Consider the following 20129-nt stretch of genomic DNA (forward strand, 5'->3'; position numbering starts at 1 on the left):
TGGGGATTGGAACTGCGGACCTTCTGATTGGCAAGCCCCAAGAGGCTCAGTGGTTTAGCTCACAGCGCCACCTGCATTCCCTCTATCTCAGTATTTGTCTACACTGATTGACAGTAGCTCTCCTGGTTTCAGACAAGATACATTCCCAGCCCTGCCTGGAGATGCCAAGGATTGAACTTGGAACTTCCTGCACGCAAAGCAGATGCTCTGTTCTGCCCTTTCCACAAACCACTTCTGTACATACATTACCTTCTCATGCTTTAAATGCACCACAAAAACATTGAGAAACATTCAGTTCTACATTTGTTCTATTTGTTTATTTTTATTCAAGGCAGTTACTGCACAAATTACTTTTCATGCCACTACTGCATTATCTGGGATACCAGAAGTCTTTATTAGCCATTATGCTAAGTAAGCCACAGCTGGGCCTTCAGTGAGTTTGTGGTTGGTGAGCATCTCTGGCTGTCTCTGCAAAGCACCCACTTATCCTTCAGGCATTACTAAAAAGAATTTAGTTTTTCTTATGAATATCAGCAAAGCCAATAAATTAAGACAATTCTTTGTCTGATCTCTTGACCCTAGGATAATGCGCAACAAGAAATTATGCAGAATGGCAATCACAATGGGAATCAATGTAATCAAGTGTAGGTCCAAGAAGTGTGGCTCAGAATCGGGACCCATTAATTCAGGTTTTGCAAAATGCCTAGAGGTCTTGAGTGGGATACTAATTCACCTCTCAAGAAGTCCCTTTCTGGTAAGATCATTTGTGAGGTTGGAAGAGATTAAGAATTTATATTTAGTACTCTTCCAGGTGTTAGTGTAGTACAACTCCCATCAGGTCATGGCAAGTGGGGCCAAAGGGAGCCAGAATCCAGCAACATCTGGAGGGCCACAGATTTACCACCCCTGCTGTAAAGAGTACTAAATAAATATATTTAAAAAGTTAAATAAAACATAATATGGTTACAGTATTTGATTTCTGCTTTTTATAGTTTTGTATTTGTAAGATAAGCAGTTCAAAACCTGCAGTGTGATCTTCCTATCTTGATTCACAATACCTATGGAGAAACACGACAGGCAAAAACAAAAGCACTGAAACTATTCACCATTTTTCATAAACATTTTTGGTTGTACTGAAAAGCTCCCCTTTGAATAATTTTCTTCTCTGAAATCCTCTGTATGCACCAGAAACTTTTTATTGATATACATGCAGACATCTTGGGAGAAATTATGGGGAAATAATTAAATCTGGAGGAAAAGCTATGGCCAGGAGACTGCACATCATCTAAGAACTTTATAGCTATACAAATCTGAATCTTATTAAGGACATCAAAATTGGTGAGGCTATAATACTGGCATCAACAAAAACACACATATTACTGAACAGTGAATACAGGCATTTACTGGTAATTCTGAAGATTTTAAAACGTGCACAGGGGAAAATATTATGTGCATAACTAAATGTCAAAGACTACAAAGTGCATTGGGGCTGTATGGGGATATTAGGGGAGGGGTAGTACCTCTGTAGGGTAGATATGTCGTGCTCTTTCTGCAGTTGTTTGTCCACCTTTGGTCCCCACCATACACTCCTAGAAGCTGTCAGCATATGACAGTGGCCACACCTCAGGAACTGCTTCAACTGGCTGGCTAAACCGGGTGAGGGTAGCTAATGGATTTCAAACCTTTGATGAGCTAGGGACTTTTCCTGCATGTGGAGACAGGCTCCAGCAGATGGAGCAGGTGAGACCAATAGTGGATCCAATGGTCAAGAAGGTGGTTTCTGCACATGCTGTAGAGGGAAGTTAGGTGCAGGTGGGGCTTGTCAACCTGGAAGGTAGCCCAGCTAGGAGAAGGAAAACTCTGATTCTAAACCTTTGCTGCCTTGCAGGATAGCTTCATAGGAAGAAAAGACCAAGGAGTAAACCCTATACAAACCCAGAGTAGCATCCCTAAGACTGTTGGATGGTGTATTGTATGTCCCCCCCCCCCAGCAACTCCTGCAGCCAAGCTGGTGCCAAACATACTGCTCTGCTTTCCTTTGGACCACATAGGGTGGTCTTGTCATCTGGGCAGCCCAGGACCTCCAGACACGTGGCCCAGGCTTGTGCCTCAGGAAGGCGACTTTGGTGCTGCAAACACAACGGTTTGACTTCACCCCCAGAGGCACACTCCATTGTCTCTCAAGACAGACAGGTGCCAACAAGAATACAAACTGCGTTCAGTAGATGTTCAAATGCCATGCTGATTTCTTTTAAGTCTTACCTGCCATTTCCTTCTGACCCTCGTAAAACCTTAAGAATTACCAGTAAATGTCAGCATCCACCAAGTTTAGGTTAATGAAACATATTCTCATGTACGCATACAATATGTATCAGTTGTATGTAGATGCAAAGCATCAAACAATTATCGGCACTGAAAATTAGACTATTCACTAGCAAATATGGCATAGGCCTTTTGATTTCTGTACTTCATGCCTCTTTGGTCTTGTATTTGGAAAATAGGCAATACAAGACTAGTAACGTGGTCTTCATATCTCGGTTCACGAGATCTGTGAAAACATAAGGCAGACAAAAGTAGAATGGGTAAATTATACATCCTTGAGATAAAGAGGAACAGCCCATATAACACATTGAATTTGCATTCCCTAGAATGGAATGGGGAAACCAAGGCAGCTACCACAAACCCAAAGCTCAGGAACAGAAGTGATGGTTGGGATTTCGTCTGAACCGGAGGATGGGCATCCAGCCAATCGCCATTATGCGTGTCTGCCCGAGTAAACAAATCATCAACAGAATCCAGGCCCGAGGTGGGGGCACTAAAGCTACTTTATTATTGACAGTTCAGAACAAAAGGAACATGTCTCCTCTCCTTCATGCTCTCGTAGAGAAGGGAACAAAAGCAATACCTAAACGGAACTGTGAAAGTCAAAACATCCGTTCTCGTGCTCCAACAGCTAATGCTGGAATGTATACAGACATGTGATGATTAACAGTTCCACACATCTGAGAAGTGCCCCTAAGGTGATATGGAAACATGAAGTGAAAACGCACCCCTTCTTGTACAATGACTAACCTTCAGGGTTGATAGGTACATTCAGAAGGCCTCCGTCCATTAGCAAGTCTACTGCAAGGCTTGCATTGTGTACCTGAGAAGGGTCAACAAAAGAAAAGGTGGTGTCAATTCTGGAAAAATTATCGCCAATGGAAAACAACAACATATTCCCGTATTTTTCTGTGTATTGGACGCCCCCATGTACAGGATGCCCCCAATTTTTGGGGACCCAAAAAAAAGAAAATGGGGGGAAATTGCCCTGACTTGTTGAAATTTTGGGGGGAGGATTGCCCAGAGGCTAATAGCCCCACGCATCTAACAGGCCACCTATCAGCTGTTCCCTCACTGGCAATCACTGAGCTTTTGGGGGGGCAGAGTTGAGCTTTTGGGGGGTGGTGGTGAAGCTTTTTTTTCCAATTACTTTTAGCACTTTTCGCCTTTCCAGCGGAGCCTCCATACAGTATTCTGCTTGCCTCCTCCCACTCTGCCCGCCCTGCAGCGGGGAGGGAGACTGTTTTTGCCATGTGGTGCCATGCAGTCTGTTTTTGCCATGTCGTGTCTTCACGCGGCTCCATTTGTGCAGGGGCGGTGCAGCGTTACACAGGAGGAGAGCAGCGATTGAATATTCCCCCTCTGCGCCTTTAACATTAGTGAAACATCGCACCTTGCGCTCCTCCTGTGTAACGTTGCGCCGCCCGTGCACAAATGGAGCCGCACAAAGACGTTGCGCAGAAAAAACAGATCACACATGCAGCCTCCCCCAGGCAGCCTCTGCCTGTAGGGTGGGCAGAGTGGGAGGAGGCAGGCGGACTGAGAATGCCCCACGAGAAAGGCGCAGAGGGGAGAGATATCTTCGATCACTGTGGCCAACATGGCAAAGTCAGGTGAACGCCAAAATGCACACCACCCCAAGAGGGCCATGTGACGGACAGCTGAGCCACACCAGAGTCTGGTGATGCAGTGCCTCAGAATTCCACCAGAGGGCTGGAGCCTCTCTCTGATTGGCTACCTAGACAGACAGACAAAGGTGGGCGGAGCCAGCACTTGGGGAGGGAGAATAAAAGGAGCCGTTTCAGAGAGAGGATTCTGATGGGGAGATGGTTTAAGAGAGAGCAGGAGGGAGAGAAAGAGAGTTGGTCCTGGTCTGTGTGTGTAACATCCGCCCTGGGGGCAATATCTACAGCTAGAGAAAGGAGTCTCTGAGCTTAGATAGGAAGACGGTGTTGAGTGTCTTGGGAGAGCATTCAGACTGAGTTTGAGACAGGAGAAGGAGAAGATGTGAGGATAAAGTCTCCTTGGGTCTCCTTCCAGTCAGGAGGAGAGAGATCTTCCAGAAAGAGACTCCCAAACCGGGCAAAAGGGGTGCATGGGGATCCCCTGGGTCTGTTTGACGGCCAGAGGTATCTCAGGAGTATAACTGGTCAAAGGCTGGGAAACGGACAGAAAGTACCACCTCCTTGTTTAAGAACCAAAGTATTAAGCTGTAACACCTGCACAACAACTAAGTTTAGGAAATCAAGTGAAAGAAGTGGAAGTAAACTTTTGTCTAGAAACCTGTAACATCTAACTGAGGAGTAATAACTGAATTAAAGCAGCTGACATTCAAAAAAAGCTGTGCATTTATTACCTTGTTTAGAAGCCTGTATCATCCACTAGATTAAGTATAATTATTAATAAGTTAACTGTTTCCTGAAAGAACATTATCTCCTGACACATCCTTTGTTTTATTAACTTCATTCTGTAAAACTAATGTCTTATTTTTTCAACTTCTGCTTGAGTCTCCAAGGATCTAAGTTTACATAAACCACAAAGATAAACTGTGGAGGTTACATGTAGTATATAAGTCAGTGGGTTCTGCCACAGTTGGTAGCCAGAGAGGTGGGATCCGCTTCACTTTGGTGACACAGCGGTGGGATTTGCTACAGGCCGGTTTATTCCCTTTGCATAGGGCACCTAAGAAGCTTGGAAATAATGTGGGGAAAATATTTGTGTGTCCTACGTATTACAGTTTAGGGGCCTCCAAATGTCCTGTAGCCACAACTGGGTGCATAAAGAATAACTTACCATTTCTGCAGGGGAACTTGGTTTCAGGAAGAAATCTCCCAGATTCAGGAAATAGCCCTGAAGCTGCCCAATTAGCAAGAGTAAAATAACCCCGTCTGCAAACTGGGGGGAAATGAACAGAGGCATTACATTAAAGATTATTAAAATGATCGCAGGGTCAGTTTTGTAATCCACAAGACCTCCATGAAATAAAGAACTTTCCTGCTGGACAGAAGCTTCTTCATATTTGCCCCCAAGGCTTACAAAAGCTTCTGTGTGCAGCAGCACAAAACAGTCACACAAAAACTTCTTAAAGTGCTACAATACTATATGTTATATATCACCCACATCTGTATGTTACAGTCTGAATCCAAATTTCAGCACTTCAGGTCCAGTTCATAGGTTATCAGTGTGACAGGTAAGTCATTTATCTCTGGCTAGATTCCAGTGCCATTTGAATGAAAGAATCATGTCAACTATATAGATCAAGTTTTAAAGTTGCTTATTATTTTGACAAAGGACAAAATCCAGATAAGGATTTCTCTTAGTGCTGATCTTATGCCAAGAATTAAAAATTCTTTGTAGGTGGGATATATGAAAAACTTTTGCATCACTTCACTTTCCAGGATACTAATGTGTGTTAGCAGAGAACAGAAAACTGGACTTGCATCTGGCAAGAAGAGATTCAAGCCCCACCTTGGCTGCAGATGCTGGGCCACTGCACACGTTAGGCCATAGTGAACCTGGGTTTGCCACCAGATGCACATTTGGTGGGAAGCTGTAGCAAATCCCGAGTCCAATGAATATGAATGCATGATACACATGCTTCCAAACACATGCATATCTAATTAATCCACTTAATTTCTATGCATGCAACAACAAAAAAACTTAGATGTGCACCAATGTGGTGTAGTGGTTAGACTAGGACCAGGGAGGTCCAGGTTCAAATCCCCATTCAGCCACAAAGCTCACTCAGTGACCCTTTCAGTCACTATCTTGGAACTTAACTACTTCACTGGCTCATGGAAATGATAAAATAGGAGAAGGAAACTATGTGCATAGCCAGAGCTCCCTGATAGAAGGAAGGAATAATAATGGCATACATAAATTTTAAAAATGGGCTTCCTGCAAGCATCTGAGATATTGAAATGAAGAATGAAATCAAGGAAGCCCTCACTTAGCATGCTTACTCGCTATAAATTGTTTTCTTAACCACGTGAGGCAGGTGTTTAAACTTGATTTCCCATCATTTGAAGTAGTCCTTGTTTGGAATTCCATCCCACCCTTTGCTGCAGATATGTGGGATTGTTATATGTCACATGTCTGTTTACATTCCAGCACAGATTGCTGGAATCCCGTGAGCAGAAGTTCTGCTCTGCATTGCTTTTGTTTTCTCTTCCTCTGAGAAGAACAACAAGGAGAGAGGCCATGTTTTTCTTTGTCCTGATTTATGTAGAATAAATGCATAGTTTAGTACAGTATCCACGCCTCAAGCCTGATCTTTGTGTGTTTACTCCGCTGAGTAATGTGTGCTCTTGCATGCACAACAGCTTGAGTTGCAGACACATGTCGGAGGAGTATTACTGATGGATCTCCACAGAGGCAAGACTGAGAAGGGAGACGCTTCGGCTGGGGCCAAGCCAGCTGGCTTTTCATCCCCGGTTCCAACAGTCCTGCTATATAGTGTTCATGTGCTCCACACTGACTTATGATGTGGCCTTCATCAAGTTGCAGCCCCAACCCATGTTTCCCATCTGTAAAGGGAAATGCTTAGTGATAGGCCTCCAAGGGTTGATGTGAGGGCAAACACCATAAAGCAGTTCATAAATTAAATGCAACATAGGATCGCGAGCAGGATATTTTTACCTGAGAGTCAATGTCTTTCACACTTAGTCCTAACTTCCCAACATGTCTGTTGACAAACTTCAAAAATACCTAAAGGAACAGAGAATGGCATTAAATCACTGTTTCTTGGTTATATATCACATTATAAATTGTCTGGGGGGAAACAAAACAAAAACCTGAGGGTGTTTGTTTTACCTCTTTCACTGCATCCACTTTCTCTGGAGCATATGCCATTAATTCATCAAAGATTTCAGCTTCTAGAGTAAAGTACCAAATTGATTATTTTCAATATATTTCACCACATGAGAGTTTTTCTGTATTATGTTTTGCAATGCAGGTCACAATGACCCATATCTTAGCCCAATAACAAAGGAGGATGGAGGTGGAGTGCTCTGCATATGGCTTCTTTGTGGGCTTGTGGGTCTATGTGCCATCCCATCCTCTCAATTGCCTTTTCCTCCCGATGCTGTCATTCTGTACTACAGAAATGTGGGTTGCAATCCTATACCCATTTCTCTGGGAGAAAGCTGCTTTGATCTCAATGAGATTGACTTTTAACTACTTAGGACTGCACCCTTAGACTGGAAATTCCTTGGGACAGGAACCTGTCTTCCTGTATGTTTATTCAATAAAGCATCAAATCTATGAGGGGGGCTCCCTAGATGTTGCTGAACTCCCATCATCCCCCCTGACTATGGCCATGGTGGCTGGGACTGGCAGGAGTTGAAAGTCCAATCAATCAATATTTATTACAGTCAAAGTCAAAGACAACAGAAAGAACGATAATAACACATATAACTACATCAGCACCTGAGGTAGAAGCGGTAGACAAAATCGGAAATGTCATATATACTTCTTAACATTCTTAACATTAAAAGGAATACTCCATCAGCTAAAGTCTGAGATCCAGAGTCTAAAATCAGTATTCATTCGCGGCTTTGTCAGCAAGAAGGTATTTCCCATAAGCAGCTAGGTAGTTAGTTTCCTTAATAAAGGTTGAATTAGTTCTTTTCAGCTATCATAGTATAGCAGGCAGTATAAGAGTACGTGGGCAATTTATTCAATCTCATCTGAATTACATGGGCACAGCTACAATTATAACGTTATAAGTCTCAACAGCCCCAGGTGACTTTCCAGCTCATACCTAACCTCAGAAGAATTATTTTCTGCTGCTATGTGTAGAAATTTAGTAAAACAATGGTAGTTCTTCATATTTAAGAAAGAGCATCAGGAGATTGTCGTTGATGAAGATATGAGGCTTTTTGCAGAGAACAATAACTGCCACAGAGCTTTTCAAAACAGATCATGGTGGAGACACACTGGAATAAGTCCTTAGTTCTGTAACTTACGTGAAGAACTTTCGTCAGGTTCCCTAAATACCCAACAAAAGGAAAGATGAGTTAGAAAACAAGCAAACAGGCATCTGAAGTAGCAGGTGGTTGCAGCCCACAATATCTCTGGTTGAATAGTTAATCTCTGGGGTGCGACAAGCCTCATGTGGCAGAAGCTGACGCATATTTACTTGGACATAAAATTGCACAGCACTCCAACCTCGGTTATTTTGTGGCAACAGATTCACATGCCTGCCTTTCTAGAATTTGTCACTATGAAATAAGAGACTGAAATATAAAATGTGGCTGTGACCTGAGCCTCTGGCTCAAAAGTCAATAAAGGTTTATCTTATAAGCGTAGTTTCTCATATTAGAAATTGTCTAACATAACAGATTATAAAAGATATTGGTAAGGACAAACCCATAGAAGGCAAATGGCATTTCTGATGTTTGAAGCCAAGGCGGAAAGAGGCAAGATCTTGCCTGGTGTCATGGTCTGAGCGCAGAAGGAATCAGGAGCCCAGAAGCCAACAAATAAGGGATGAATTGGCACTCATTTCCAAAACCACCTAAACAAAGAACTCTATGGGGTTTACAAAAACCAGTACCAAACACAATACATTTCCTACTCTTTGTTAACCTTTATTTGCACAATAAAACTGACACATAAGTAGAGACTACAGTGGTACCTCGCAAGACGAATGCCTCGCAAGACGGAAAACTCGCAAGAAGAAAGAGTTTTCCGTTTTTCGAGGTGCTTCGCCAGACGAATTTCCCTATGGGCTTGCTTCGCAAGACGAAAGCCCATAGGGAAATCTCCGGGGACCTCTTTTAAATGCTGGCGGTGGGAAGAAAAGCCCTTCGCCCCCCGCCGGCCTTCAAAAGAGGTCCAGGAAGGCTGGCGGGGGGAGAAGGGCTTTTCTTCCCACCGCCAGCCTTCAGAACAGCCTTCTGAAGGCTGGCGGTGGGAAGAAAAGCCCTTCTCCCCCCGCCAGCCTTCAGAAGAGGTCCGGGGACAGATTTCAGAGTTCAAGGCAAATTTTGTCTTTTACCTGTTCCCGGTGATGTACTCAACTGCATCTTCTGTCTTAAATCCGTTCGCTGTATGCTATGAAATAGAAAGAAAGGATGCAAAAAGAAGGTATCAACTACTAACTGCAAAAAAAGGAGGAAAGGGGAACAATATACCTCAGGCATGTGCTGTGCAAGATTTCTTTATAGTGAAATCTTGGGCATTCCTACACAGAAGGAAGACTGACCAGGTTACTCCCAGGTAACCAGGTATAGGATTGCATCTTAATTATAGCAAAATCTTAGGCAAAATCTACACGTTCTGGGGTCAAACAGAGCATCCTCAACAAAAACACAATCCCAACCTTGTGTTTTCTGCCAAAAGGAGAAATGCCATAAGTTTTCCCTCGGCAACTCTCCCCCTGCCACTCGCCATCCCTAACTATGGGTTCTGAGATGCTTTTGCCTTGAGGGTTTGCAAGGCAGAAAGACAAAATGTGTGTTTTAATAAATAAATAAGTAAAATTAATAAAGTGGGAGCCGTGGATGGTGATCTTGCTCCTGGCACTGCAAACACAAACATGCCCCTTGGAATGGCATCAGCAAACATGGAGTGGAGAATCCTGGGTTTGCTTCTGCTCATATAGCTCTGCCCAATACCCTCCCTGCTCTGCATACTTTGGCAGTGCAACTTCACACGTTTTCTGCCAATAGAATTCCTATAGGATATATGGTTTGTTTGAGTATTTATACAAGTTAGTGCTTAATTGCTTTTTAATGGTTTGAAAAAAATGTTTTTAACTTGTTTCTCTTTTATCTGTAAGCCACTTTGAGTCCCTGTCTGGGGAAAAGGTTGGATTAAGTAAGTAAGTAGTAAATAGTCCTCATTCACACATAGGAAATCCCAGCCAATTTGCTCCTCCCCATTCATTCTGCTGCAGTGCTGCACTGAGCTAAGTTATGGTTTGGTTTAGCATGTGATACAGACAAAGCATCAGCTGTAAACCATAGGACAAAGTTTGTCTGGAGACAGCGAAACCCTGAGCTTGGGCTTGGACAACACATTAAGCCAAACTAGCAAAAGAAAGGCCAGGAAGAAGCAAAGGAGCCACCATCTCTTCTCTGGGAGCCATGGTTTAGCTTAGCATTACACATGAGCTTATTAACAGTGTGATAAAATGATGAATTAGTGCAAATTTTGATGTCAATTACTCATTGCATACATATTATCTCAGTATATTTACTATATATGCAGTGAACATTTGATATCTCAACATCAATTCCAGTGATATTTAATTTTGAGACATGGCATTTGATTTCAGAATTAGTTGTTTGACAGTGAACATTTGACAGTATTTGATAGTCAGCATGCAATGTTTAATTTAATTTAATTGCTGGTATGCAATGGTATTTAACATTTAACAGATATGGCATTATATGTAGTGGTATTTAGTATGTGGTGCTGCTTCAGAGTGGACAGCTTATAATATTCACATCTAATAATAAAATGTCAAGAGAATCATAAGATTATCCATTTCTTTTTGTTAGTTGCTTTTCATTATACAAATCATTCTAAAGCAGATACTATATCAATAAAACACAACCAAGTCATACAACCAGAAAACAATAGAGCACAGTTAAAAGGGGGGAGCACAAACACAGTCAAACAACTATTTATAAAGTGCAGCATCACAGACATAGCCCAAAGTCGGGGTGAATAAATAGGGCTTCGGTTGGCTTATAAGACTTAGCACCAAGTAACTGCAAAGTCCAACGTAATTGAATTTTGTTATAAAAAATCACGTTAAGGATTTGAGGATTTGAATTTGACATTTTGTTTTCAACATTTGAATTTGACATTTTATTTTCAACATTTGAATTTGACATTTTGCATCCATGTTTTTAATATTCCTAATATTAATCAGAGTTCTGGAAACAGCCCTGAGAGGATATTTGTTTGCAATCCACCTTGTACTAGGGTCCATGACACTTCTGATGGACCTGAGATGGAAGACACAGGGTTTCCCAGGCACTGCCCACTGCCTTGCAGCCTGTCATGTGAGCTGCTGATTCTATAATAATAATAATTTATAATAATTTATTATTTATACCCAGGCCATCTGGCTGGGTTTCCCCAGCCACTCTACAGGTAGACTAGTGAGAAATAGAAGTGTGGACCTACGAAACCCATCCTGGTTCCACTCCTTCTTCACCAAATTGTGGTGGTGGCGCTCTTAACACTATGCTGCAGAATGGCGACATGGTTGCCACAATGCAAGTGAAAGCGCTCTCTCCAAACCCCCCCATCCCTACCCCACAGCACCTCCCTGAGGTCGGTGTGTGGATGAGAACTGGGGCTATGCTTGGCTCCTGTGCCTGCTCCCACAACCATCGCAAGCAGTTTCTCTAACTGCAACATGCTTGCCTCAGGGTGCAAAGACAATCTTAACAAGCTCAGCAGAGAGCGGAAAGAAACCAAAAATTGTTCCGGTACCTCTATGTTTATTACATCCACCTTAACGTTCGGAGGTATAGCGAGCTCTGGTTGAAAGTGGCCAGCGATGGCCACCAGAAGATGCAACGTGGACAGCAGGTCCTTCCTGAAGATGGCTAAAATAAGAGCACGAGGCAAACGGATGAAGTGTAAACCAATTCATATTTGGAAATACCGTATAAATAAACCGTGTCTGGAAATGGTTTAAATGCTAGATTTCAGTACAATGGTACTCTTTCTAAAGCTGCGGGGGTATGTAGCTCCTGGTGGCGCCAGGGTGGGGTGGGGGGCTCTTCTTGACTGGAAGAAGTGAGGAGGGGGCTTTATGGCCCAGTGGGCCAAGATGTCCTAAACAAATGCACGCTTAGGCTGGCCCTGAGTCTCTGTTCCTCAGAATCCCTCACCAATGGAACCCTTGTTGTTTTAGTTAGCAAAATGGTCATCCTTGTGACAGAAGTGTGTGTCTGGAGGGCCCTTGCGGCAGTATAAAATGCACGCCTTATCAGCAAGGGCCAGGCCACGGAGAGGCAGAGATGGAAAGTTGCTTTCCACCCACACTCCATCTTGTCTCCAAGTGCAGCAGTAACTTTCCTCCACAGCAATTAATGCTCACCATTCATTTATCTGGGAGGAAATATCTGCTGCAAGGCTAAACTTGCACTTAGCACCTGGGGACTCCAGCAATTAGGAATCAATGCTGTTTTAATCTGTACAGTCCAGACCTGGGTTTGTTTCTTGGGAAGACTAGGGTGGTGGTGACTGGCTTTTATACAAAATATTACTTTTATGCTGACATGTTTTTGTGGGTGGGTGCCTTTGTGTTTCTCCTTCAAATGTTATAAGAAACTTAGCCATGAGTTTGTCAGGAGTTACAACTTTTGTTTGGGGTATTTGGTTCTTTTACTTCCAGTCTAGAGGATCTTCTTCCTCTACACCACTAGATTCCCAAGATAAGAAAAAGGAAGGAGATACATTATTATTCAGTATCCGGTTTGTGTTTTGCATTTATACCTACAGTCTACACTCCATTTCAGTTTGCTTTCTTCTAGCTGTAAACACTGGTTCACAGATTTCAGAATAATTTCAAGTTTAAGCTTTTGTTTCTTCTCTGTCAATGCAATTTCCTCTACTTCCAGACTGAGGGATCCAAGTTGCTCTAGGAGTTGAAAAGAAGACAAGAAAGAAAGATGCAGAATATAGTCTGACTTCTGGTTCAGCAATTTATTGCAGGGTATTCTAATTCCTCCAGGAAGCCCTGGCACAAAAGTGGCTTATTTTAATTCACACAACACCAACCTTCTAGCATTGTGTACTGAATCTTAAGTGGTGTGAGCCTCTTCCAGAGCCATTTTGTGCCTGAAAAGCTGTAGAAAAGCCTAACGGCTAATAGGTGAGTGTCCTTCATTCACTTAGGCGTAGGGCATTCAGGGCAACCGTTGAAATGAAAGCGAAAGGTCATTGACAAAAGATCCCTTTGTGTATCTTATAGAACACTCAGGGGTTTGGACTGTAAATACTGTATTGTTAGATTTCTATGATTCCACATTTATCCAAATACCTATTTTTATATGCATTTTTGCCAAATCTACACAATTTTTCAAGCAATTTATCCAACAATGCATTTTGCAAGTTATTTTCACTAATATATGCATGCACACTTTTGTGTACTGCAAAATTTGAAGCAGTTTGAATGTTGAAGGATAGCTGTTGTTTGGTTCAAGAAGTGCAAATTAGCCACATTTCTCCCCTACCCTAACTCTAAACACACACAAAGAAAAGGTAACAGCAAATAAAGGACTTGTGGCAGGAACCACGAAGCCGTATGAATTATCAGTCACTGAAGGCTAGAAGTGCTTATGTTTTATCCTTTTCGAGGGTTAGTCTTTGTCTCTGCTTTTCCCCTTCTGCATAAAATCCTGCCGTTGGCAAGGCCTTCTTCTCTTTCTTCATTCTATATTCTTCTAAGTTATTTTCTTTTGCTGCTCCCTTCCTGTCAGGCTCCCACAATATCTGCTCATGATGGTCACACAAGAACAACAGGCTACCATTATGTGTGCATGCATGCTATTTCTGCACAGGATGATCTTAATTCTGTGTGCAAGTGTTTCAAGGATACACTAAGTTGTGGCAGGAACAAATTGCAAGAAAGCCAATACATAGAGAGTGTGGGAGGAGAAACATGCCATTCAGGCTTCAGAATATTTCAGTTATCTGGTTTATCTGCATGTAAACTAAGAAAAAGAACTGGCAAATAAATAATTATAGGAGGTCACTCTGTAATGAGATTTATTCCACAATACAGGTATTTCCAAATGCCCACATTTAAAACAAAAATGGCTTACCTATGAGATGATGAAGTATTAATCCATCATACATGTCTTGTTCAAGGCTTTTCACCACAATGTGTTCATGCTTCAGAGTTGTGTTAATCCAATCCATAAAGAACTGTGGGGGGGAAATGTTGTCTTGAATAACAGCATTTGGGTATTTTCTCACTTCTTCTTTTTTAAAAAATAGAAATCAGATTTACTTCAACAATCTGTGCCAAAGTATCCTAATTCTGTAATTGGTGGTTACTGTAATGTAAAAGTAAAATGGAAGAGCCCTAAATTTAGCATATATGTGTGTGTTTTTAGTTAAATTTCATGCACTTGACAAGAGTGGCATGTTTTTGTACACTGCTTGGAAATTCTGAATATTAAGCAGCATATAAGTATCTGAAGTGGAGAAATAAAAGATATATTTTAACATTTTAATTCATTGCAGTATATATTTTTAACAAAAAAAGTTCATAGAATCATAGATTGCAGAGTTGGAAGGGACCACAAGAGTCATCTAGTCCAACCTTCTGCAATGAAGGAATCTTTTTATCCAACATGGGGCTCGAACCCACAACCCTGGCATTAAGAGCTTAATGTTGTACCGAGTGAGCTATCCTGCTGGCATATTATCCCCGAATTGCTGAACCGTCACACCAGCATCTTGCAAAGAGCAAGAAGAAGAGGAGGAGGAGTTTGAATTTGATATCCCGCCTTTCACTCCCCTTCAGGAGTCTCAAAGCGGCTCACATTCTCCTTTCCCCTCCTGCCCCACAACAAACACTCTGTGAGGTGAGTGGGGCTGAGAGACTTCAGAGAAGTGTGACTGGCCCACGGTCACCCAGCAGCTGCATGTGGAGGAGCGGAGACGCGAACCCGGTTCACCAGATTACGAGTCTACCACTCTTAACCACTACACCACACTGGCCCATAGGTCTGTCTTGAAGAGATGCCTGAAAGTCAAAAGAGAGGATGCCTGCCATGTCTCTGCTGGAAGAGGGCTTCACAGGATGGGAGTGGCAACATGAAATGCTCAACTTCAGATTCAGGCCTGATGGGTCACTTCCACACTGTTGTTAGGAGAGCCCATTCCCCTTCCAGAACTGAAATTCCCAGAATGGTAAACAGTCAATCCTTCTTCCCAGGAAACTCTGGGAATTGTAGTTCTGTGAAGGAAATGGGGCTCTCCAGCAACTCTCAGCGCCCTTCGCAAACTTCTGTTCCCAGGATTCCCAACAAAATAGTCCTCAAGTATAAAGGTAAAGGTACCCCTGCCCGTACGGGCCAGTCGTGTCTGACTCTAGGGTTGCGTGCCCATCTCGCTCAAGAGGCCATGAGCCAGCGCCGTCTGAAGACACTTCCGGGTCACGTGGCCAGCGTGACGAAGCTGCTCTGGCAAGCCAGCACCAGCGCAGCACACGGAAACGCCGTTTACCTTCCCGCTATAAAGCGGTCCCTATTTATCTACTTGCACTTAGGGGTGCTTTCGAACTGCTAGGTGGGCAGGAGCTGGGACCGAAAGACGGGAGCTCACCCCGCCGCGGGGATTCGAACCGCCGACCATGCGATCGGCAAGTCCTAGGCACTGAGGTTTTACCCACAGCGCCACCCGCGTCCCTTAGTCCTCAAGTATACTGTTTGTCAACTTGGAATTTTATCTTTGAAAATGCGGTTCTTAAAAAACCATAAGGTAACTAAAATAAGGAGAAAGTGCATTACTGTTTGTAGAGCTTCTAGTTTAGGGTCATTTCGAGAAGTTGGCTTTATGTATTTCCTCTTTTCTCCTAAAAGAGATACAAACAAACAGCAGTTACAATTATACAGTCTAACTCACCCAGGCCCTGAGAACAACCATCAGCATTTCATCACCAAATTGCCAATTCAAGCAAAAAAGTCTAATAATTTGGACCCGTGAAGGAAGCCCAGCACAGCAGAAGGCAAATGGTCAACATCACAAATTCGAAATTATAATTAAGGGAATACAAAGTGACATCATCTTTTTTGAAGGGTGATAAAGGAGGAAAGGAAAGGAAATCATAAAAATGATGCCACATTTGTTTGACTTAATGCTGTGATAGAGAATCTTCTCAGTTAGGTTAATTTATCAAGTATATTTGCATTTCCTAAACTGGAAATGGCAAGTGGTGGAGACACCAACCTATCCAGGAATGGACTGGATTAAGTCTAGAAATAATATTGAATTAATGAATCTGTTTTGTACATTTGGTCACACTTTCGCCTCTTAACAACATACCTTGCGCAATGTCCTCCTCGTCTGAGAATGCATTGACTTGAAACTCTGGGAAAGCTTTGAGGAAGCTTGGCTCCATTGCTTTGGTTTCCTTCCCCTTGCAAACAGGAAGTCTGGGTTTACTTCCCCTAGAAACCATGGCAGAAAAATACAAGTGAGCAAGCTGTTCCCAGGGGAGAAAAGCGGTGGCAATAATATCTATGTAACTGAAGCAAATGTGTTGATGGGATCTTATTTTGATGACATAAGACTCCAGACCCCAAGGTGTCTTTTGAAACATTTACCTCCAGTAAAATGGGGCTCTTTTGGGGAACAACCTTTGACTGTTCAGGGATTCAAATCAGCAGGGGGGCGGGGGCAGCACTGCAAAACTGATGAAAGGCTTTCACACCAGGCTCACAAAGCAAAACAGGCATAAATCCTGGGGAAAGCAAGGACTTTAAAAATGGACTTGACAATAAGAAAATAATTGAGAAGAACGAGGAAATTGACCATCTGGTATAAATTAAAGGCTGAAATGCCTGGTGAAAGATAATATAAATAGGAGAGGGAGATGTGGGAGGGGGAGACATGAAATCTACTTTTTTTTACAATAGTGCTGTAACCCACACAACGACTTTCTCTTAACCTTTTGATATTAATACCAGCCACCTTTTGGAACCTCCAGTTCCGATTTAACTCAATATAAAAATGCTCATAAAAGGAAGTCCTAAGAAGAAATATAGAGGAGAATGAGCTCATGTCTAAACTCTGAATCCAGAGCTCAAGGCTCCCAATTCAGAGCTCAGCAAACACCATGATGCACACATACACATGCATGTCTTACATGTCCCTTCAACTGCAGTTTTCAAGGCTCCCAAAGAAATCTAGGAAGCCTTCCTTCAGCACTGCAGCTGGATGGGAAGGTGCTGGCATATCCGTAGCAGAGATGGATGGAGCTTTGGTTCCCCTTGGTTTCTCATTTTTAGAAACTTTAGTCTGGACATTTTCTCATCAGTTTGCAAACATCCTTTTTTAAAAATTGCAAATACTTTTCTCTAATATGTTCATATGCTATTTTGCTAATGTATGCATTTAGGCACACTTTCCTCTAATGCACACCTCTGTACATATTATTTTGGTTGGAGAGTGGCATAAAAAATCAGAGAAGAATGGATTTCAGTGGATAGTTCTTCTTTGGCCCATGCATCGTTTTGGGAAGTGCAAATTAGGTAGGTTTGCATTAACATGAGAACCAGACCGATCCCCGTCACCCACAAAAACCTAAATAGGAATGTGCAGAGCAGTTACTGCCTTCCAACCTTGGGCACCACACACAGTAATTGGCTTTTTGCAGACTGCCCAGATGTGTGATCTGAGCACAGGAAGCTCAGTTTGAGAGGTTTCCTCTGTAAGGTTCTAAGAATTTCACACTTCCCCTAACCTAAGTAGTGGGAAGTTACAGAGCAGCATTTTTACAAGGCCACTTTTTTATTTTTAGATAAGTACTGAAGTCTTACTGTGAACTTTGTAAGAACTACCATTTAGAAATGCCCAGGCTGAGCAGGTGAAGAGAAAGCAACCCTTGCTTCTCTTTTTTTAAAAAAATAATTTTTATTCATTTTCCAAACAAGTTTTATACAGTCAACAAATTATTTTACACTCATGCTTCAATTTTTGACTTCCCTCAGTTTCTCTGTCAATCTTTCGAAAAATTTCTATTTATTGGCGCATTTCTAAACATGATATTGCCTTTTAACACTCCTTTTCCTCTTACTCTCTTTTTTGCAATATTTCTTACTATTTCACAGAGTCTCTTCAAAACCAACAAGCGTTGTCTGTGTATCACATATATTTTTCAGATATTCTGTAAATTTTCCCCAGTCCTCAATAAACTTTTGGTCTTTCTGGTATCGAATCTTCCCAGTCAATTTGTCCAAGCAACCCTTGCTTCTCAGCAGTCTTCTGTAGCCAGTTCTCAAAACCTTCTTCCCCCTCCCACATTCTGATACAGTGGTGCCTCTGGTTAAGAATTTAATTTGTTCCGGAGGTCTGTTCTTAACCTGAAACTGTTCTTAACCTGAAGCACCACTTTAGCTAATGGGGTCTGCTGCCACCGTGCGATTTCTGTTCTCATCCTGAAACAAAGCTCTTAACCCGAGGTACTATTTCTGGGTTAGCGGAGTCTGTAACCTGAAGTGTCTGTAACCCGAGGTACCACTGTACTTTACAAACTGTTCTTTTCAGCTGTGCTGGACCTGGCAGACAGGTGTGGCTTCAGGACATTTTTAAACTACCCTTAACAACTACAGTAACAACTGGAGAGGCAATGAAGTGCAGTGGGTAGATTTTGACTGGAGACACCTGAGTTCAAATCACCACTCGTTCTCTCTCAACCCAGCCTCACAGAGCTGTGAAGGTCAAGTGGGAGAACCACACATATACTACTCTGAGCATTTGAATTGGGAAATAAATAAAGAGATTCCTATAGTTCAGCATCAACAAAAAGGTCATGCAAGAACCTAGACAGAGAGAGCCTTCCCTTTGACACCAAACAAGAGCAGGCACCATCCATAACATCACTTCTTGGGGGGCGGGGGGCAGATTTGCAGAATATTTTCAGTCAGTCACATTTTATTTATAGCCAATGGCATTTGCAGAATATGACACTCTGAGCTGTACTTTCATTACTGAAATCAGAAAACCAATGAACTTTATGGCAAAGGCTCAATTTCTACCCGTAGTTCTAACTGTTATCATTTTCCCTAGTGTTCAATAGGAGTTTCTGAGTTAGTTCTTTATTAACTATAAACCCCAGAGAAATAGATCAAAACCACTTACTTTTGCAGATTCCACTGAGGAATGTGGACTCACTCTTTTCTTTTCTGCTAAGGAAAAAGCAGAGACAAAAGACTCAGAAATTGTCCCAAAGCGGGGGAAATGCTCCATGGACATTTTAGGGGGGAAATATTAAAAACTCCAGCATCCAAATCATAGCAACTTTTTTCAGACATGATGCTTAAAAGAAGCAAATCAGCAGCCAGCAGAAAGCAACTTCCTCGTTTTGTTCTGTCCCCAAGACTGAAGCTCGTAAATTTGCAGCAACATTCAACAGCAAGGAGGCTGCATTTATACGTACAGGAACACAGAAAAATACTCAAGAAATCTTTTTAAGTACCAACCTAAATTCCCAAGCAAGATCTTTGGAGAGCTGTATTGAGGCAGGCAATCTATTTTGACCCCATTGGATCAGTTTTGCTTTCAGAATGCTGCCTTGGTGTGTCGTGCGACCAGGGAGAGGAAGTTGGTGCACATCCTTCCTATAGGTGACATTTCAAAAACAAAACCACCGTTCCTCACACATTAGCGCAACCTATGCATTCCCATATCGTCCAACAGTCACTATTCACACATACTGGTCTTGCTGGCATCTGTGCGTCTCAGTCCCTGGAAATTGCTGTCTCTAGTTAGCTTTTGAGAACAATTGTGAAGCTGCTGCTTCTTTTTATAATAAGTGCTTATAAGTTCTAAGTACAAATTCTGCAATAAGTGAAACACTTTCCGTAAATTCAACCAGAGCTAATGTGAGATTAAACAACGCTCTGCCTTTTTAAAAGAGTGCTATTGTCATTTTGCCAACACACCCCATTTCAGAAGAAAGCAAAGGGCAGACTAGAATGGAATAAATTAATGCAACAAACAGAAAACAACAGTGAGCTGTCAACAATGTGTTATTGCAGCAGGTGGAGAGGGGGAGGCAGGAGATGCATAGACAAAAATATATCATTTTCAGCTATGGGAATATT

At 42.3% G+C, this 20129-nt stretch overlaps 1 protein-coding gene across 3 annotated transcripts; it reads right to left on the bottom strand.

Moving 5' to 3' along the window:
• Positions 1-1180: 1180 nt before the first annotated feature.
• PARVG (parvin gamma) lies at positions 1181-20047 on the bottom strand. Of its 3 annotated transcripts, none has more exons than XM_053387644.1 (14): positions 19506-20044; positions 19165-19208; positions 16348-16472; positions 15813-15877; positions 14118-14220; positions 12791-12931; positions 11776-11891; positions 9323-9378; positions 8289-8311; positions 7135-7196; positions 6961-7029; positions 5116-5217; positions 3073-3145; positions 1181-2548 (listed from the first exon to the last, which is right to left on the bottom strand). In XM_053387644.1, exons 3-14 carry the CDS (start codon positions 16421-16423, stop codon positions 2469-2471), a joined length of 966 nt encoding a protein of 321 aa, XP_053243619.1. In that variant the 5' UTR covers positions 16424-16472; positions 19165-19208; positions 19506-20044; the 3' UTR covers positions 1181-2468. The 3 variants fall into 3 exon arrangements, with proteins under 3 accessions (XP_053243619.1, XP_053243617.1, XP_053243620.1); XM_053387642.1 differs by having other exon boundaries at positions 19165-19211; XM_053387645.1 differs by lacking the exon at positions 12791-12931 and having other exon boundaries at positions 19165-19211; positions 19506-20047.
• Positions 20048-20129: the final 82 nt, after the last annotated feature.

This window comes from Podarcis raffonei, chromosome 5, assembly GCF_027172205.1.
Source record: "Podarcis raffonei isolate rPodRaf1 chromosome 5, rPodRaf1.pri, whole genome shotgun sequence".
Classification (NCBI taxonomy): domain Eukaryota; kingdom Metazoa; phylum Chordata; class Lepidosauria; order Squamata; family Lacertidae; genus Podarcis; species Podarcis raffonei.